Source organism: Pempheris klunzingeri, chromosome 3 (assembly GCF_042242105.1).
Source record: "Pempheris klunzingeri isolate RE-2024b chromosome 3, fPemKlu1.hap1, whole genome shotgun sequence".
Classification (NCBI taxonomy): Eukaryota; Metazoa; Chordata; class Actinopteri; order Acropomatiformes; family Pempheridae; genus Pempheris; species Pempheris klunzingeri.
Genome location: NC_092014.1, coordinates 26815925 through 26836942, shown reverse-complemented (window position 1 = coordinate 26836942; position 21018 = coordinate 26815925). Strand labels below are relative to the sequence as shown.

Here is a 21018-nt window from a genome sequence, read left to right as displayed (position 1 = left end):
GCGGGTGTTTGTGGATTTCCCCAAGGGTCAGTGTTAGGCCCATTATTGTTTTGTATGTATAATTTGTGTGTCCAAAACATTAACATATACTGTATCAGCAGAGGTTAACATTTTTCATAAAGGAAACTTGTGATGAATGTTAAAACTGAAATCGAATGCTGGGGAGTGATAACAGATGATTAATTATGCTTAACTTAACTGTGTAATATTAAGGATTTCTTAAAAGAATATTCTAGTATATTTTAACCGGGCGTATTTCCCATGAATTGTTTTATGTATATTTGTAAACTCCACTGAGCTGGGCCCCTGCAAGACTGATCGTGTTTTCCAAGAAAGGTAACCCCCCCGATCCGATTAGGACAATAATTGGGGAACGAGTGTGACCAACAGTGCAGCAGACTTGTGCATCATGGCTGTATGAACACACTGTACTGCCGTTCACTTCTCTAAAGCTTATCAGAGTCCCAAGAGGAAAATTATTCACTCTTAAGAAGTTTTGGGTGTGGAGTTACTAGGATTGTGGCTTTGATGTGACAGCAAGTATCCTGGGCGTCCCCACAGTAACGTATTCCATCTCGCTTCCTGTTTTATTTGTTGTTAATAGACAGATCAAGAGTGGAGACTGTGTCTTTCTCAAATGGCTCCATGTTCTAATACTGATGGATGACACTGTGATGCTGGCAAAAACAAGTGTGAGAGAGCGTGAAATATTGGGAAGGAATACTTAGATGGATATGACATGCTTGTTGATGAAGATAATTCACATTTTTCTGGGATTATGGAGAGAGAAGATCACTTTGAGAGCGACCATATGTCACACGGTGAGCCCTCCTCTCAGTATTTCCACTCACCTGCCAGCCACTCCCACCTGTTCCGCTCACCTGCTCTTGAGCACTCATTAAACCAGTATTTAAGCCTTCACCACTCACCAGAGCCAGATTGTTCTTTGCTTCTCGAGGCAAGACTCTCCAGCACTTGTGTCTGTTGCCAACCCAGCCTGCCTCTGACCAAGCTGCCTAATCTCTGTCCCGGTAATCACCTCAGCCTTCTGTCTCTGACCACGAGTTTCGTCCCTGTCGGCTCTGACCCTCCTGTCTCGGCCAGTGCTCACCTGGTTCTGGAGCCACTGCTTCACTGAGCTCTGCTCCTGCTGCAGTCCTCATAGTACCTCCAGCTCATGTTGACCTGTCCTGAGTTCTTCCTCGCTCGGCTCACCAGCAGGAGTCCTGGGTCAGACTCTGAACCAGGCTGTTGTTCTGAACTGCCTTCACCTGCTTGCCAAGAGTAATAAAAGTGACCAACCCACCAACCACCAACACCAACCCACTGAACTGAGCTCACACTTTCTGAACACTGAGAATTACAGTTATTCTGGATGCTTGTCTTGCGATATAGACTGCACCCAAACTGCTATAGACTGACTGATTCATTAATACCTTTTTACTAATGGGTTTATTGTGTATCAGATTCTTTTGCATATTGTTTGCACCCAAATGTTTTATCATCTGCTGATATTAATAAAATATAAAGACAAAAATAAATCCAAAAGTTGTACAAATTTTTTAAAAAAAGATCTAACTTTAGCAGAACATTCAAAACAAAGGGTGAGGGCTAATGTAATATATGCTAAAAATGTGCTTTTGTTCCTTCCAATAACCAAAAGCCAGATCTGCATATACATATGTATGTAACCTCCCCTCCAGACAAACACCAGTGTGTTTTAAAAGTGAACTCATTTCCCTTTTTAAAAATGTAAAAAAAGAAAAGTGGCCCCACTGTTATGATGATCATGAATTTTTGATGTCTGATCCGTTAATGTACTGCACTGCTTTTGCATAGGATCACATCTCTGAATCCTCAGTCATCAGACTCACTTTTTCATGGTTATTTGCATCTAAATCTAATGTAGCAGAGAGGAGTTCTTTACTGTACCATCCACGGTATATACGGTGACCTGCTGACATTACAATAAAAAGCAGGAAGAGAGAAGGAAGGTGATTAAAAAGCATTGTTTGTTGTGTCCTGATTTGACTGATTTTGTCCTGATCAACATAAATCGCAGCTGGCTGTACCTTCTGACAGTTAATGATGCTGCCGGAGCTCATCCTGCTATGGACTTTTCACCCCATCATATCATATGTGTGAGTCACGTGAAGCAACATGTTTTTATCACTCTCTCACTTTTATCTCTCTCTCTCTCTCTCACTTCACAGACCGTTTACATGTTCTGTGCCCTGGCCCTCGTCTGTGACGACTACTTCGTCCCCTCCCTGGAGAAGCTGTGTGAGGTATGAATGTGAGGTATTAAAAGTCTTGAAAACCTGCTTTCAAATCTTAAATCTTCATAACATATTGAAATATTAATGGCTACACTGCTGTTCATCCAACGTCCAAAACACAGCAAGACATCTTTCCCGTAACACATGTGCAAATCAAAAGTAAAGACATTATCATAATTGAAATTTTATTCACGGGTTATATCATATGCATCTACATAATTTCCGCTAGTACATGTTTATGTACAAAATGTCAAATCAGTTTTGGACCTAACAGCAGAAGAAAGACTGCTGATGCTACAAGCAAAAATATAATTCTAACTCTTAATGACGTGTGCTTTAGTGGAGTCACAGTCAAGGGTCAGGCTATGACTGTGTCTGCTCCTCTGTGGATCTTTGCAAGTAGTATTTCCTGTCCAAATATGAACTTTTTATTTGTCTCTCACTACTTCCTGGCAGCGTCTCAATCTCAGTGAGGATGTAGCGGGCGCCACCTTCATGGCCGCCGGCAGCTCGGCTCCTGAGCTCTTCACATCTGTCATAGGTACGGCCCCAACCCCTCCATGTCTTTTACCCCTTTGTTCTGACTGAACCACACGCCTCGGCAACTGCGGCTGCGTTAGGGAGGAAGAATGCATGCCTTTTGATAGATGCTTTACGGTAATGCTTTTATCCCACGACACGTGCCGTAAACAAACATGGCTTTCGATATACTGAATCTCATTAGAATCACTTTAAAGTCGTCTTATGTAATAATCAGCGGAGACGTGCTGCTGAGGAGCAAAGGCCATGTGTTTTTTCTTTTCTCTTCTTTTTTCTTCAATCGTGGTTGTGATCAGAATGGTATATCTGTCTGAACCAACGATATGAAGAACATTCGTGATGTTAACGTGATGTTATCGTGTTTTTTACAGAAAGATCAACTTTCATTTGATTTCTATAAAAAATGAATGCAACATTAGGTTTTCTTTCTTTCTTTGTGTGTGTGTGTATATGTGTGTGTGTGTGTGTGTGTGTGTGTGTGTGTGTGTTCGTGCCTGAGTGAGAGAGAGCGATCCATGACCAATATGGCCCAGTTATTTACATATGTTGTGACAGCTGTTTGTCAGCACTGCAGATGCTGTGGTGCGGCTGGAAATGTCAGCTAGTGTATAACACATCATCTATGCTGTCTGTGTCATAATGCTGTGTGTGTGTGTGTGTGTGTGTGTGTGTGCTGGCTCATTCTCTCCTCAGGGGTGTTCATCACCAAAGGTGACGTGGGTGTGGGGACCATTGTGGGCTCAGCTGTCTTCAACATCCTCTGCATCATTGGTGTGTGTGGCTTCTTCGCTGGCCAGGTATGATGTCATAGCAAAGTTGCACTGCTGACCTGGTGGCCTTTCCGACAACCAACAGCCTAATGCCGTGTTTAAATATGCAGACACATAAACACAAAGTAGGAGAAAGTACTCATGCATACATGCATATGTTGATGCAGAAGAAAAGAGGACACACTCACACACTGTTGATTTATGCATGCATGAGTCCACGTGTCTGTCTGCACCACAATACAGCTTCAGAGATCCACGTGTAAACCACAGATATCCTCACTTGTAGATTTTAAGCATGTTTTTCATGCAACATGCACCCGCATTCTCTGCCTCTGCAATCGTCTTTCCAGAGTCCGTATGCTCAGATTTGTCTCATTTTTCACGACATGCTCTCTAGAGTCTCATGTGAACGATAACAAGTTCAGGATCAGAACTTTTCATGTCAGTCATCCACAGTCCAGATCCAAAGTGAAACCTCTGGTGTTGGCACACGGTTTTGTGTGTGTGTGCCACCTCCTTTTCTTTTCTCTGTCCGTGCTCCATCTGCTTTACCAGCCACATGTGCTACATCCCATCAGCCTGAACACAATAGATTGTTCATATCTCTTTTCTGCTTTGCATCCTCAGTCTGTGTGTTGCATGAGATGCAGAGATAACATAATATGGAGAAGTCTCTCGCTGATGTTATCTGACGTGCCAGGAACATGGAAATGAGCGGAGTACAAGGATAAGCTCTCTGCTCTGAAAAATATATGCACTGGACTCCAAACACTGATGCAATCCCAGATTGTGCATTACGTAATCATAGTGAGATAATGAGGCAGAAGTGCAGGCGGTCTAACAGGGCTTGGAGGGACGGGGTGCTTTAGAACATCTTCAAATCTGGCCATTGAACCTCACTACTGTTTGTTACCTTTGGCTGGCTACAAAGCCCTACTGTACAGTGAAACAGAGTGCAAGCAAACATTTGAAAGCTTTATTATGCTCTAACTTTGCTGGAAATGATTCCACAGCTGGGAGTGGCACATTCAAGATGTGACTTCTAACCCCACTTGTGTGTACACAGTGTGAGCGCTGTGTGGGAGAGTGTTACAGCGTTAGTCACTGCATTGTGGGCTCCTGTATTGTATCTCATTGCATAAAGTCAATAAAAACACCGGTACCTTTCCTACGTAGGACGGCACCCTGCAATTGGCTTTTCAGTGACTGTGATTCAGGAGGTCAACTCAAGAAGCTCCTGTGTTTACATCAGTATGGTAATGATGTCAGAGGCGTTTGTGTTTCATAGTGCTGCATGAACCCCAGCCAGGATAAGTGCTACTATTACCAAGAGTGTGAAAATTGAATCTATATACCAACTAATGTAGCCGTGCTTATCTGTGTTTTCATTTTTTCTTTGCAGGCAGTGAAGCTGTCTCATTGGGCTCTGCTCCGAGATTCAACCTATTACACTTTTTCTATCACGGCCCTCATTGTGGTAAGAAGTTATAGACTGACGTGCAAATACACGGGTCACAATGATGAAGTGTGGCGACTGCAAAAGTACGCAGACATACTCTCACTGTTATTTGCTATAAAGCATCCAATGCCAATTTGAAAGTGCAGTTTAAGCTCCTCAGCTTTAATATCAATACCCAATTTGCACTTTCAGCCTCAGCAGTGTTGCCTGGATGGTAGTCAATAAGAATATACAGGTGAATGTACAGAGCCTGTTTTTCAATCACAGCAATCCTGCCTGTAGTAAAGAGTGTGATGTGTGGTATGAATGGAGAATCGTAAAAAACTGAAGCTGTGTCCCAAATCCATAACACATTCTAATTCTCTACATGTTTGGAGTGTGCACTCACACAAGAAAAGGGACAATCATGTATACTAAACAACGTCAGTATGCATACTAAAGAAAAAAAAAACATTTTTCAGTGTGCTGACATTGTCTCTCAATGCAATACATGAAGAAAATGGAGAAGTGGTAGGAAGTAACTCAGTACATTTAGGCTACTCAAGTATTGTAGTGAAATAGTTATGAGCTATGTATATTCATCATTAGAATAATACTAAACACTTATTAAGATTCTAATTAATAAAATGTATGCTCAGCCTGTAAAGTATGACGATGTGTTATTGACTAAACTGCAGCAGTATGTAAAGGTTTGTACAACTACAAAACAGTGTACTATAAAGACTTGTATCGTATCTATATTGCACATACTGTATGAAGTATTGAATTGGGACACAGTACATGTGTATGCGAGAGGCAGGACATGGCTCACTCCAGTTAAGCGAGCATACCACGGGCCGGCCTGTGTGCTCTCTCTGGTCTCATGCACACAAACACAGATAAATCAGCAGCATGATCACACCATCACACCGTCAGAGAGCAGCATGCGACAGAGGAAACCCCATGAGTGATTTCAAATTAAAAAAAGATCTTCAGTGACTTTCTGTCTTTAAGTTAGGTCACCTTTTGGCTCATTATTCCGCTCTGTGGCTGTCTGAGCTGTGGCTTGGCCATGCCCTCTAGTGGAGCTGATGCTGAAATGCAGAATTAGGTTCATTCCTGCCTCCACCTCATGTCCTTTTGTGTCTTCTTTGTCTTGCTTTTGCAGGTCATCTATGATGAGAAGGTGTGCTGGTGCGTAATGGTATTTCATGACACACATGTTTTTTAAATACTAGTTGCATGTGTACCTTTTACTGACCTTGTGTTTGTGTGCAGGTGGGAATCTGTTGTCCTGCTTCTCATGTATGCAGTCTACATCCTCATCATGAAGTTAGTGTCATCATCAGAAACTTCTTAGGCCTTCAGTTATCTGATTAGTTACATCTATTTAAAAGGTTGTGGCCCCTTCTTATTCAGTTTTCATTGGCAGGTTTAACAACAGGGCACATCGCTACTTTGACCGTCGAAAGAAGAGCTCTATGAATCTGGCCAACGGGCTGACGGGAAGCACTGATCTGGAGGATAATGTCACATGTGATGCTACTGCAGTGCTGCTCAAGAAAGGTAACATCTGCTCTATTTTACGCAGGCTTTGCCCTCTAACAGGACTTTGTAGGGTTTAGCTGCTCATCTCTGCGCACTGAAATTTACATAAATATAAAGGCAGCTGGGGCACCGCTCCTCATCTATTTTAGTTCAGCTCCAGGATAAGACAGTCAAGGATGACTTTATCGACAAACTTCTGTCTGTTTTGTGCTGGGATGATTGCCAGCGTAGATCCTCAATGTTAACGCTGCTTCACACTATTTTCTTTTTGGGGCCGTGCATATAGTGAAACAATGGCAACCACAAATGACTCCCACCACTGAGCCTCCACCTCCTGGCCCTTCATACACAAACTCTTCTCGGAAACCTACAAACCTGCTGCAGACCAAGTCAGTGTCACCCCTAAACTTGACAAACTAGGAGTGTGTAGATGGGTCGGATGAATGCTGCTTCTAAGCAACACCAGAGCATCCATCTGCTTATTGGAGTGGTGGCTCTGCTAAGTGGTCTTCCCAGCAGACCCAGAGCAAGCAGTTGTCCTGTTGGCCCAGTTGGTGGCAGAACACAGTAGGTGCAGACATGGTATAATATGGAACACAAAAGCTCACAGAAGAGAGCAGCACAAGATGCTGGCTAAGGCCTGCACACATCGTTCCAGCCTCTGGCTTGGCTCAGCACAGCTTGCTCAGTCAGCTTGTTCTGCATCTGGTTCTCTGAGTGCTGCCCCAGAGAGAACCAGTCGCCCTGCTAACTTGTTCCTCTGGGTCTGCTGAGGAGGCGCTGAAGAGAGCCGGGGTGGCAGGTGGCAGTTGGTTCAGCAGATGGTTGCCAGGCTGGATGTGTTTGTGCAGTGTCAAAGTGGTCCCCACAGCAGCCAGCAGGGACCCGGACTATTGGACAGATCTTTAGGGTTTTGCAGAAGAAAAGCCTCTTCATCCTCTTACATCTTCTCTGTCTGACTGGACTTTAGGATCATACTGGTCGCTGGTGTGCAGCCTGGAGGAAATGACCACATGAACCTATGGCGGCTGACTTTGTTAAGTTAGTTCCAGCCGTTGATAAACAAAAAAACCTACGTATTGGTGACATTGAAGGAGACCTGCTGAGCAATGCTGCAGACTATTCTCTGTAGATGATCCACAGCCTTTATAGCACAATAGTGGGAATACATCCAAAAGTGGAATTTTGTAGATAAACTCAGTCTGTCCTGACAATGCAAGCGGGAGATGTTTGACTAAGTGGAAATGAGGCACAGAGCCTGTTGCTTATGCAAGACTGTCCTATGCTAGGAGGTGGCATTCGCTTGAGAGCCAGAGGAGGCACTGTAGTTCTGCCAAAGCCCTTCAAGCAGTGTCCCATGTCATAGTCAATCAAGACTGCATTGCTGCTTGTTTGACCTCAGCTGAGAGGGAAAGTATGCCCTTTTAGTCCATCCAACTGTGTGTTTATATCAGAAAGAGCGACAGCCTGGTTAACGTCTTCTTCTCATCTACAAACTAGGACACGTCTGACTTGCTGAATGAGCTACCGAACAAAAAGCAAACTGCTAAAGTTGGTTTGCAGGATAGATATCTTGTTACGAGGTCAGCTGTAGTACACTGAACAGTTTAAAAACTCATCTGCAAGACCATGTGGACCTTAGTTTGTCAGCTAGAATTAACACACTCAACTGTCGGACACCAGCCAACCCACCCCGAGGCTTGGGAAGTCAGGGTGCAACTGCATCTCCAAAGACACTTGTCAGCAAGATGAACATGTATGTGTTATTTCTCTGTAGCTAACTTCCACTGCAAGCCGTCGGTGCTGATGGTGGATGAGCTGCTGTCTGCATACCCCCACCAGCTGTCTTTCTCTGAGGCCGGCATGAGGATCATGATCACCAGTCATTTCTCCCCCAGAACCCGCCTCACCATGGCCTCCCGCATGCTTATCAATGAGGTACATTTACAGTGAGCCACACATGGACTCACATATGTGTTTTCCCCATGTTTGACTGTGTTGAGTTCTATAGCCTTGCATGCAACAAGTTATTTCAAATTAGAAAAAGTCAAGAAAAAAGCAGCAAAGCCACCCAGAGGAAGAATAGTTTTGTCAGCTTAACTTACTTGGAGCGATTTCTGCTAAATCAGAGTCTTACGATTGATACAAGATAAATAACCCTGTCTGGCTTCAACAGAAGAAGGAGGGGAATGAATGTTAATTTTCTTTTGGATGTTACAGCCAGCATTTTCTCTCAGACACCTGTCTGCTGCAGTCTGGATGCAAATCCAAACCAAACAACCAAACTTGGGCTTTTTACAGAAAGAAGAGAAAAAAAAACAACAGCTTCTGCTCCAGACAAATACAATACAAGGCCTTTTTCCCATTTCTATAATATGAATAAAAAATGAAAGCAAGCTTGAGTAGTTAACCGGGGACACATGTCAGTCATAGTTTAATGTTGTCTACAATCACTTCCAGAGACAAAGACTGATCAACACCACTGAGACTCGAGTCAACCGAATCACCAACGGGGACTCAGACTCAGCCGCCAGGGCTCAGGGGAGGCGGGGGTTAGAGAATGGGATGGGGGGAGCTGAGCAGGGTCTGAACGGGAGGTGCAGACTTCAGCGACTGGAGTCCGGAAACGAGACGGAGAACGAAAATGAGGATAACGAGAACAATGAGAACGACGAGGAAGGAGAGGGAGGAGACGACAGTGACGGCCCCGTTTTGCCTTTCAAAATTCCAGGTAGAGCACCACAGATGAAGTGACCGTTGTTAATACATGTTTGTTATTACTGCTATCACCTAATCCATCAATATCTGCTGTCCCTCCAGCTGGGGTGTGTAACAAACTGAAGTGGGTGACCATGTGGCCGCTGTCCCTGCTTCTGTTCTTCACCGTGCCCAACTGTGCCAAGCGGCGCTGGGAGAGATGGTTCATGGTCTCCTTCTTCACGGCCACCATCTGGATCGCTGGCCTCTCTTACATCATGGTCTGGATGGTCAGTTCTCACTCACTAACACATCCTGAGTAAAACAAAATGGAAACACATCCTGATCTTTTGAAGAAAGCTAAAGTCGTCTCCACAAAACTGGGAAATGTTATCCTGTAGGGCTTTTCATTTCAGCTGAGCGGAGCACCAAGCAGACAGTATACGGTTTATAGATTCTACAAAATGCAAGAAGCGTGCTATTTCTATTAAAACAGAGTGGCAAACTGAATCCCAGAGTAAGCTTGTCCATACTAAATTCATTTAGCATTACCATTGTCAGAGTGGAGATGTATCTATCACGAAGAGGAGGATATTCCGAGGATTGTTGCATTTAATGCTAAACTGTATTAGGCTTTTCATAATGCAGAGGCTGCATGAAACTCTCATTTAATTTCAGATGGGATCTCGTTTCAGCTGTATTTTTCATTTGATTTAACGTCCTGCTGAACTATGTAAACAAAGAGCTTTTGAGGTCAAATCCGTCTGGTTTCAGGTGACTGTGGTCGGCTTCACTCTGGGCATCCCTGACGTTATCATGGGCATCACCTTCCTAGCAGCAGGCACCAGCGTCCCAGACTGCATGGCTAGTGTTATAGTGGCACGGCAAGGTACACACACACACACACACACACTCACACAGACAAATACATTTAGGAAGTTGAAATCAATCTTTCTGTTGAGTAAAACAAAAGCAGAAATGCTGTGAGGAGAGCAAGTGGTGTTCCACAGCACAATATTGCTTGTCATAACTGACTCGTCTTCTGACTGCATACAGACCTTGACAGTGTTGCTCTCCTTGCCTCAGGTCAGGGAGACATGGCCATCTCCAACTCCATAGGCAGTAATGTGTTTGACATCCTGGTGGGCCTGGGCCTGCCCTGGGCAGTGCAAACACTCTGCATCGACTACGGCTCCAACGTGAGTGCTTCTCAGCTCAGCCAGAGGAGATTCCGCTGGACTTGGACCAGAATAGAACAGCGCTGCGTTCATGAAAGACAGGAACAAGAGTCTAATATGCTAACATTCACCGCAGAGCAGGGAGGGAGTATAAAATTAGTGCTGTACACAAATACGCCCACGCAATATGTGTTGGGGCACTGCACAGTTTATCACCTCATTCTGGGAACATATTCTGTGTTGATTGGCCTAATTGTTGATTAGAATAGGTGCCAAGAATAGGTGTCACTCCCTGCCTGCGTAAATACAGCATGGTGTTCTGTGTGCATCAGGATAGAGCAACAGCATCTGCTTTTATTTGTCTTGACCTGGCTTCTTTTAAAACACCTACACGTTAAAGGAGGACTTTGGTATTTTAAGCCTGTGCCCTATTTTACATATTTTGGGTTTGAAATGACTAATAGGTACAAAAAGTTTTGGAGTTGGTCCAGTAGATCGCCTCAGCTGTCAGCTGTGAGACGGACTGCAATGGCTACAGTGTAATCCTCTGGGGAAGTGCGAGAAAGAAGCTGAGATTGTTATTCTAAGCGTGTGACAAGCTTACAGAGAGAGATAGACCTCTAAGATCCTTTTTGTTTAACCACAAACAGCCAGTATTAAATCGTTCTTCTATATCCTCTTCAAAGGCACCAGACTCCATTGACAAATACAGTCATTTTACCTACTTTGCTGATCTACTGGACCAATTCCAAACAAATGTCCACCCATTTGTCACTTAGACACTTAAATATGTATGAATGCCCCATTCATACCTGGGCTGCCCAGGTTTAAAAGTATCAGTGTTCTTCTGTAAGGCCCTAACAGTATGTCCCTGTGTTTGCCTCCTCAGGTCCATCTCAACAGCAGAGGACTCATATTCTCTGTCGCACTCCTATTAGCCTCAGTATTCTTCACAGTGAGTACCAAATTTTTACAAATTACTGCACTGGGCAGTCCCGGTGATTCTGGGGGCTCAAGCAAATTCATTCAGCATGTTTGTAGGTTTGAATCCAACCATAGATTTCCATTGGGGTGATACGGTTACGTCCCTAACAACTTCCAGGACCGCAAAAGGAAAGCTATCAAATCTGGCTTATAATTACAAGGCTAATATCCTTTTTCATTTTGCAATGATATTCAGCGTGTAGGATCTCACCTCGTCACAGTTATGTCACTAATGATGTCACGTTCTCTCCTGCCTACAGGTCCTCGGCGTTCATTTGAACAAATGGACTCTGGACTGGCGACTGGGCCTGGCCTGCCTCATCCTGTACGCCATCTTTCTATCCTTCTCCATCCTCATCGAGTTCAACGTCTTCATCTTCGTCAACCTCCCTATGTGCCGAGACATCCACTGACCTCCCTCCTTCTCTTCCTCTGCTCCTTCTTCTCCGTCCTCTGCTTGATGGAGGAAACCTCACTTGGCTTCCAGTTTCTCGGCAGCTTGGAGCCAAGTCCTACCTTTTTTTTCCAAAATAGAAAAATAGAGCTGTATATGATTTATCTTTGGTGCAATACACACAAGAGAGAAGACACCGGAGGTTTGGGTTTTTTGGGACTGGACGGGAAGCGTGAGAAGGAAAGTCCCAACAGCAGAGATTGCTGCCAATCGTCTAATGAACCAAAAGGTTGGCTGGAGTGAAAATAACTGTATTAACACCAACAGTTAGGCTACTGTTGGTGAAGAAGCTGCTACTTTAACTGACTGACTGGCGGAAAGAGAGAAATCCTGCGCTAACAGCGATTTTTAGCTGGATTGTTTGTTACTCTTTGTACAAGTTTGGATATAAGCACACGATTAAGGTATTTTTAAGTAAAAACTGGCTTTCTCTGTATATATTTGAGGATTATATAAGTACTAATATTAGCTGATATGTGGGATTCTCTTATGCACAACTGGGTCAGTCTTGCAAAGCTGAATGATCAGATGACAGTGACAATATAGTGTGTCTTACTATAGTGATTTGGTCTGCCAGTAATACACTCAAAATGCTTCAACATGTCTCCCATGCTCAGTACCAGCCGACAAAGCATGCTGTACTAGCCACAAGTCAACTCTAGCTTTGCACTGTTAGAGAGAATCTAGATATTTCACACTATTCACATAGACTCTATTCTCCTTTGTTTTTCTGAGTAGATGTGGGCTTTAATAAACCCACATAAGAAAGGAACTGACATCCAGCACTGTCACTTTATTGATTAGAGACGTTATTCTATCATTGCAAAGCCTCTACACGTTCTTTAAACATTTAACTACTGAATTTAAAGTTCCCTCTAGACAGTAGACTTCTTGTACAATATTAAAGAATTAGTTTAGTCTCTGAGTTGAGTATAACATTGTTACTTCTTAAAGCCAAAAGTATTTTTAGCATAGGAGTAAGAGTTGTAGATTTGGACTTAAGAGTCAGTGTGTGTGTGCGTGTGTGTGCGTGTGTGCGTGTGTGTGTCACAGTCTGGAGGGGAACCAAGGACACCACTGTTACTGGGAAGACATAATCATGATTTATTTATGAATTAATTTATTCAAAGATCATGTCTAAGCACCAGTTTCAGCCCTTTGGATCATGTACAGTATATTAAATGGAACATTCTCTGCTCTGTGACGATGGAGCTGTACAATGTACTGTACCTAATATATAACCTAAAGTACTGGAAACTGACTTGATGTTGTTTATATTTAATAGAATAGAACTTTATAATTTATAAGTTTTGTATAGTTTGGAAAGACGTTGCAACATTTGTATGTTGGTACAAACACAGCGGTTTCTGACGATGATGCATGGCAGAGCTGAGTTGCCGTCGAGATGTTGCGATTTGCTGAGATGGAAGGAACATGCAATCTTTATGACTGCTCCAAACATGGGTGTTGCTAAACCACTAACATGTTGAGCTAGAGATGATGCAAAAGATTCACCCTTGTATTACCCTCCCTTGTATTTGAGGCTTCAGAACCAACGCTTGTGGCCATTCTCCTGCTTGTATTTGAGCCAAAAAGAAAAAACCCCACCTTTGTCAACAGTATTGCCACTCTGTTTCAGCATGTGTCCGAACAAAATGTGGAAGAAGTGTATTTTTATTTTATCTTTTTTTGTTTCAACGTGATGGAGACTTCTCACGTTAATAGAAACGCTGATGAGTTGAAGGCTCCCCCTGCAGGTGTTGGTGCTCCTGCTGCAGCCGCAGGAGGGTGCTGTAGCGCTGTGTTACATCCTCTGTTATTTTACACTCTCAGTAGAAAGTGGTTCGGGGTGTATTTTCAGGTAGGCTACATAGACACAAATACCGGTTGGTTTGCATGCCTCTTTCATTATTCAGATTATGTTGTGTGTAAGTTTAATGCATTTCCAAGATCAAAAAGGCACTGTCTTGATTATGCTGTACATTATCAGAGGGATATGCTATTATAAACACAGATGTTGGAATAACTTCTGATGAGCAGTTATATTTGAGATATATACAGTATTTAGAATGTAGGCCTGCGGCAGTTAGTTTTCAGCTAATTAATGTCGTTTTATGCTCATGTCTTTTGGATTGTTTGTAAATCGTCCTTTTTATTGATGAGGACCTCTGGGCAGAGCTCAGAGCCAGAGAGAGATGTTGCCCCGTTCCCAGTGGTCGTCCTGCAATAAACTGATTTACATACACAAACCATTTTCATGTCTTTATCCTGAGCTGATCACTCCTCAGTAACTTCTGCACATTTTCCTTTATTTACTTTAGTAGAGACTGAAAAATCTTCCCACTTTTATTATTTATTCAAAGTGTAAGGTACCAATGATCATTTTAAGATGATTTTGCCTAACATTCCGACAGTCGTGGCGCACATTTGTTTACGTTTGTTCAAGTTTTGTTCAACTTTGACAGTTTCACTCTACCATTCATGAAATATTTAGTATCACTTTCTAAAAATGCATCATTCATACAGGGTTTACACTAATACTAATGTCCAACACATGTATTCTTATTCTTTTGGAGCTGTGTGTAACAAAAAGCAATTTCCCCCTGGGGATTATTAAAGTAATTCTGATTCTGATTCTGATTAGAAGTTGGGCCCTGCTGGAGCACGTTGCATATTTTCACAGAACTTAAACTTTAAGCTGCGTCAATTAATACTCTTCAATCAACAATGGCTCAGTTTATTATGTGATGTGAAAGTGGTCCCTCACAATGATGGACCCACAGGTATCACTTGATAATCAATAATTCCATTAGTCGCAGAGGAAATCATTTAATGACTTCATCTCACATCGACTAACAATTCATATCATAACACTGTGTTCGTGTTTATTTCAGAATGTTTGTGTTTATTTCAGAATGAACATTGGTAACAGCTCTATATTAGGCCTATCATCAGACTTTCTACACACTCTATGATACCTTTAGTTTAGATTCCGTCATGATGATGATGATGATAATAAAGAGAAGAAGAAGAGGAACAACACCAAACTTAATTTGTACAGGACTTTTCAAAACACAGCAACAGGATCAACGATCTACACAACAAAAACATGAACACAGAGACACAGACCATAAGATGATAGAACAGAGTGTGGAGTAAAGAATGAGTGATAAAAGAGGGATAGAAGCTACATTTGTAGGTTTACACCAGGTGTTGAGGAATGATTTGAAAGAAGTTGGTTTAACCTGCTGAGTTTGCTGTGTTCCTCATGACAGTGGTGTGTGTGTGTGTGTGTGTGTGTGTGTGTGTGTGTGCACATCTTAACATCTCACTTTTTTACAAGGGGCAAATACACAAAACTGCTTTTGATGTGATGATGTCAACATTTCATTTATATATAGGCCATTCCCTCCTGAGCCAATCAGGCCGAGGCGTCATGTACCGGCAGCCTTCCTCCTCCTCCTCCTCCTCCTCCTCCTCTCTCTCTCCTCCTCCTCCCCCTCATCCTCCTCCTCCTCCCCCTCCTCTCTCTCTCCTCCTCCTCCTCCTCCTCTCTCTCTCCTCCTCCTCCCCCTCATCCTCCTCCTCCTCCCCCTCCTCCTCCCCCTCTCTCACCTCGGCACCGCAGAGATCCAAACCCGATGTCTCCGTCCAGTCCGACATCAAACCATGTAACCGGTCCAGTCCGGGGACATTGAGGCTCCTCGGAGTTTCCCGAAAACCGAACAAACGGTAACAAAGCAACGTCAACTTTTTCTCATGGAGCCTCTCAGGAGCGGAACGGAGACTTAGACCGAGTGGAAGGTGAGTGGAGCCGCTCAGTGCAGACGGAGACATGTCGGTTCATCATGTGTGAGTCTGACCAGCACTTCTACACCTTTAAAACAGCAAATGTCGAGTGTTTTTAGGCTCCAACTTCGTAGAGAGTTTTCTCTCAGGGGCCCGGAGGGCTCCTGTCGTCTGTCCCGCTGTGGACACGGAGACCAGACGGCTGCAGCAGCACCTTTCTCTCCTAAAGCATCAAACCAGGTTGTTTTAAAGCTGCTGTGCTGCGTGTTGTCACATCAGTCTCGTTGTTAATGACACCAGTGGTCGTTTGGTGAACTGCAGCCTTCTGCTGCTGCCTCTACTCAACAAGTGGCATCCACAACAGAGAGGTAACATGCTAACTAGCTCAGCTTTGGAAAACCAGCTAATGTTACCAAACAACCAAGTGCTGCTAAGCTAAGTAGCAGTTAGCTGGCGAACCTTAGCTTATGTTATGATACAGGGAGGTTGTTGTTCATCCCACATGTCTTAAGTTAGTGTCATGGACCATGTTAGCTGCTAACTTCATTGGGTAAAGCTAGCCAGCTAACATATTCACCCAGAGAGTATTTTGGACTCTCTGGGCGGCCATCACTAAGCTAACACTAGCTAGTACAGCACACCGTTGGCGCTGTAGGCTAGCCGAAGAGAGGCAAGGCACAAACGTCACCCTTATCCTGGGTGAGGTCAAGGGGAAGGTCTCATTTTAAAGTGTCCAGCTGGAAGCTTTGGAACGATACAGTTGAACATGTTGAACGATACAGACTGAAGACTAAAATTGAGCAATACTCCCCTTATCTGTGACAGGAGGTTTTATTTAGTGGAGTTTGCTGGAATTTATGTGGCAGCAGAATCATTGTGGACTTGGCAAACATTTCTGTTAGTTCAGTGAGGTTAAGTGTGACCGTGCTACTTATTTGGCCCAAACACCTCAAACATTTACTGATAAGATAATACTTCTTTTATAAATAAGCACACGTGCATGGTTTTACATTACAGATGTTTTTGACCTATTTAAGACCTCAGCATGTTGGATTTCACCTAGAAATCTGACCTCTAGATGGTAAAACAACCTCCCTCAACTTAGAAAAACCTGTAACGTCCTCCTCCAACACGTTAAAGAAATAAAACTGAATTTGTGTAATTCCTTTCATTATCAATAACCAACAGAGGTCGAAGCATCAACAGTTGCAAGATGATGTTCCCCAGCTTAAACCTTAAAGTGTTGATGGGATGGGATTACATTAGAAATGTAATTAGAAAGTGCCCAAGCTTTAACCCCAAAAAAAGACAGAAAGAAAGAAAACATTGTTGAAATTTCTGCAACTCCATTTTGGGGTAAAGACCTTGTAAATAAACAGTTATAACTACTTAATGAATGAACTGTCGCTCTGTGCCTACAGTTGGACTTGAACACTGAAATATTTTGGCCTGACCTCTGGATTCCAAATAATGAAACATCACTATAATAACTACACTGAGCATACAGACCCCCCCCTCCCACCCCTCTTCCCATATAATGAATACATTGAATATAATAATTGAAAGTGTGTAGCAGCAACATGTTTCAGCCTCTCCCCTTTGCCGTGGTCTTTTTTCCTTCAGAAACATGTCAGACCTGTCTGAACCTGACTAAACACAACTCACGTCGGACTCCTTTGCAGCTCTGTTCTTGTGTGTCATCTCTCTCTTTTCCAAATGAGCAGTTAGTTGATATTAATCAGTGTAATAAAGGGCCATTTTACACATTTAAGCTTCTTTGGAATCTGTGAGAGAGATTAGCTTCACTGCAAAATCATGTTTTTTGGCACAAAGAGCCGTAGTAACATACTGTGATGGGGAAAAAGAGCCGTAGTAACATACTGTGATGGGGAAAAAGAGCCGTAGTAACATACTGTGATGGGGAAAAAGAGCTGTAGTAACATACTGTGATGGGGAAAAAGAGCTGTAGTAACATACTGTGATGGGGAAAAAGAGCTGTAGTAACATACTGTGATGGGGAAAAAGAGCCGTAGTAACATACTGTGATGGGGAAAAAGAGCCGTAGTAACATACTGTGATGGGGAAATGAATCAACAGAAAGGCATTTTAATGAAAAATAACTTGCTGCTTGATTATGGTTATGAAGCTGATATTGTTTTAGCACCTGTCTTTAAAAAGACAGGTACTGTTGCCATATGCTTTCTTTCAGGTGCTTTTTTTTTTTTTTCATCGTCCTGGAACGGAGATGTTTCTGATTTTCTGTGTTTTGATTTCAGACGTTAAGCTCAAGTTAAACCACTTTATCTTTCTGCTCGTTTAAGGCAGAGCCAAGAGCTCCACAAGTTTATGAAAAGTGATGTCATCTAGACTGGACAAGGAAGTGGCTGCTCAGGTTACCCATGTGAGAATGAAGTGTCCCTGTGGGGGATGTTAACACTGAATGCTTTCACAGGAGCAACACAGATGTCTGTGTACTCCTGCAGCAGGGTATGAAATCAAACACACTGAATATCAGCTTCATGCATGCATTCAGATTATGTTGGTGAGCTGTGTATCAGCCAGAGACCTTATTAGTATTTCTAGTTTATTTGGACACTAGGCCCTTTTCCATTCCTGTTACACGTCAGGATTTAAGGTGAGGGTTCGTTCCAAGCAGCATCCGATTACCCAGCTGGGGCCCTGGGGCAAAATGAGCCATGGGCCCCTATTGAGTTTTTTGCCGGTGTGCCCATAGGTTTTCAACACAATCTAGCTCTGTCAAATATAAGGCAATAAAATAAAATAGAAAATAGCTGATATTCATTGGTTTTGACACTCATTGTTTTACTTCTGTCTTGGATGAACATGCTCTAAGGGTTAGAACTACAGTTTCCATCATGCTTCATGCAAGCAAGAAGAATAATGTTACTTTACAGTTTGCATCATGCTACATTAGCTGCTAGGAGCTAGCTATCAGGGATGTGCATCTCAAGTAAGAATATTATTCGATAGTTACTGTGAACTATTCCAACATGCCAGGAATATTTTATCATGTGACCACGGAAACAGAAAAGATTACTTTTGACACAGAGGAAAACGTCTAAACATGGCCGTGATTATTTCTATCAAACAGCTACAGAGAGTTTCTTAAGGAGCTCTCTGATTTGAATGTAGCGTATGACAGACATCATCATTTTAGTTCAGGCTGGGCTTCAGTGGTGCATATTCAAAATGAAATTTACAATAAACCAAAAATGCCATAATCAAATGGGGCCTTTGGGACCCCTGAGAGCCTGGGGCCACAGGGTACTTTTCCTGGTTGGTGATCCAGCCTTGTTTACAGCCAGGCTGAAGTCATTTGAATCCACTTCCGGTGTATGTTTACTCCTTTGCTTGTTTTCCACATCTCCTCAACATGGTAATCAGGATATTTTCTGTTCATTTGGAAATTCCCTCCTTGCTGTATGCTACATTTTCTACCTCCATGTCTTCTTTTTAAGGCTCATGAGCTCTGTAGAGACCTTTCCTCACTCACTGCTTCCCACCTCCTTGCATTGGGCTCCATCCGTGGCCTATTGTCCCTGGTACTAATTTAAAAGGGAGGAGCCCCGAGAAAGCAGCCCAGGCTTTTCTCAGCTTACCTTTCGTGTGGAAAGTTGTTTCTGGGCGGTGCCTGTGCAGTTCCTCACTACTGTTAAGCTGTTATTTTATGTAACATTTGATTTGTTTCTTGGGGATTTTTCAGCCTTTGCTCCTAAAGCTGTGATTAGAGGTTAGGCTGTTGGTTAGACTGGTGTTTGACTGACAGAAGGTCCATAAACACTTCACGGAAAAAAGAAAGTAATCATAACCTCCTATCCTTGAGTTAAAAAAAACTGTGAGTGATCAGATTCCTGTGTATCATAAAAAACCACAGTCTTTCCTCTCTATCCAACACAGCATGGGCCAGTCGGTTCAGCTGAACTTACAGAGAACCACTGACCCAAATTCTGCTCTGCGGCCGCACGCACGCACACACACACAGATTTGTGGAACTGTGTGAAACTATTTAAAGAATTACTTTGTCTTTTTTAAGTGAAGTGAAGTCAATGTAGATTTCATATTGAATACGCTCTATTTTCATCTCTCTAACACTGCTTTCTGTGGACACACACACAAACACGCACTCATCTGGTTTGTCTCAGGGCGAATAACATGACCCATGTGTGGGAGTTGGGAGTCTGCAGTGGATCTGTGCAGCTGCCTGCAGCCCCTCCTCGTGCCCATGGAGCGCTGTTAGTCCGACTCCCTTCACTGGATCTCTCTACTGACCCATGAAGCAGCACTTCATGGTGTCTTGATAGTTGAAGGAAATACTGATCAAGTTTGTTGGATGTGTTTTTAGAGAATGGGGAAGAGAGAGTGCACACCAGTCAGTTCAAAGGTGGATGTCTTACTGCTGGTTTAAAATGCAATGATTTGAAGCCTACAGTATGTTTCCACAGCAAGTGTCCCTGATGGGGTGGACGATCTAGTTTGACTGAAGGATCATGTTAAAACAGTGATCCTGGTCCTAGCTCTCAGCAAACGTACAGTTGCTTGACTTTGTTATGGGTCTTTTCAGGAGAACAGGATTCCTGGTCTCAGCCTGTTAGCCATTAGTCTAATTCTGACTTTTGTGGCCACAATTTAAAATCCAAGAATAATAAAAAGTAAATGGAAAAAACTTACAGAAAAATAAAGAAAACATTAAAACTTATCAGAATAAAATGGGTTGGAAAAAGTACAGTTATGCAACACAAACAACTCAAATGAATTATAATAAACTCACTAATAAAAGTATTTTCCTTATTATGTGAAACTGACACTCAATGAAGAGAGGAGGTGCTTTTCTCTTTTGATATTTGGTCACACATTACAAGCTGACATGAATGCTTTGTGTGTGTTGATTGCCTGTGAAGAAGCATCAAAGGAAAATCTATTGATTTGCTCTCTTTCCGAGTGTGTGACAAGTTGATTGATACTCTCATGTCTGTGCAAGGATTTGGCGGCTAGCTTAGCTTAGCTTAGCTAATGTGGCAGTCCTTTGAAACTCACCAATTATTACGTGATGGTGACGACAGGTTTGATTATTTCCTAAAATGTTGAACTGCTGTAATTGGCACCATGTTCTAAATAGGCAGCCTTATAAAGAGGTTATAATGCCAATTTTCTTATGAATGAATGGTTTATAAAACATTTCTGCTTAATAGGTTATAAACAAAATAAAAGAACTCAAGGAAATCAATCATTAATCAATCATCAAGTCAAATTGGATTTTTGTTAACATCAAATGAGACATAAGAAGTGCCACTAACAGCACGTCTGTACTCACTACACACAC

General features: G+C 42.8%; 2 protein-coding genes across 2 annotated transcripts in view; both read left to right on the top strand.

The window, feature by feature from the left end:
- LOC139198780 (sodium/potassium/calcium exchanger 3-like) overlaps nt 1-11847 on the top strand; it is a 40010-nt gene extending 28163 nt beyond the window's left edge. Inside the window, exons 4-17 of the mRNA XM_070827720.1 lie at nt 2214-2288; nt 2736-2820; nt 3513-3616; nt 4992-5066; nt 6196-6221; nt 6306-6359; nt 6460-6593; nt 8353-8513; nt 9036-9306; nt 9396-9562; nt 10047-10161; nt 10359-10471; nt 11340-11405; nt 11695-11847. Of these exons, the coding sequence (XP_070683821.1) occupies nt 2214-2288; nt 2736-2820; nt 3513-3616; nt 4992-5066; nt 6196-6221; nt 6306-6359; nt 6460-6593; nt 8353-8513; nt 9036-9306; nt 9396-9562; nt 10047-10161; nt 10359-10471; nt 11340-11405; nt 11695-11847 (1599 nt within the window). The remainder of the gene's footprint in view (nt 1-2213; nt 2289-2735; nt 2821-3512; nt 3617-4991; nt 5067-6195; nt 6222-6305; nt 6360-6459; nt 6594-8352; nt 8514-9035; nt 9307-9395; nt 9563-10046; nt 10162-10358; nt 10472-11339; nt 11406-11694) is intronic.
- Nucleotides 11848-15540: 3693 nt separating this feature from the next.
- The window catches only part of LOC139199104 (ras and Rab interactor 2-like), a 31100-nt gene continuing 25622 nt past the window's right edge, over nt 15541-21018 (top strand). Inside the window, exon 1 of the mRNA XM_070828119.1 lies at nt 15541-15692. The gene's annotated coding sequence lies outside the window, so the exon portion shown is untranslated. The remainder of the gene's footprint in view (nt 15693-21018) is intronic.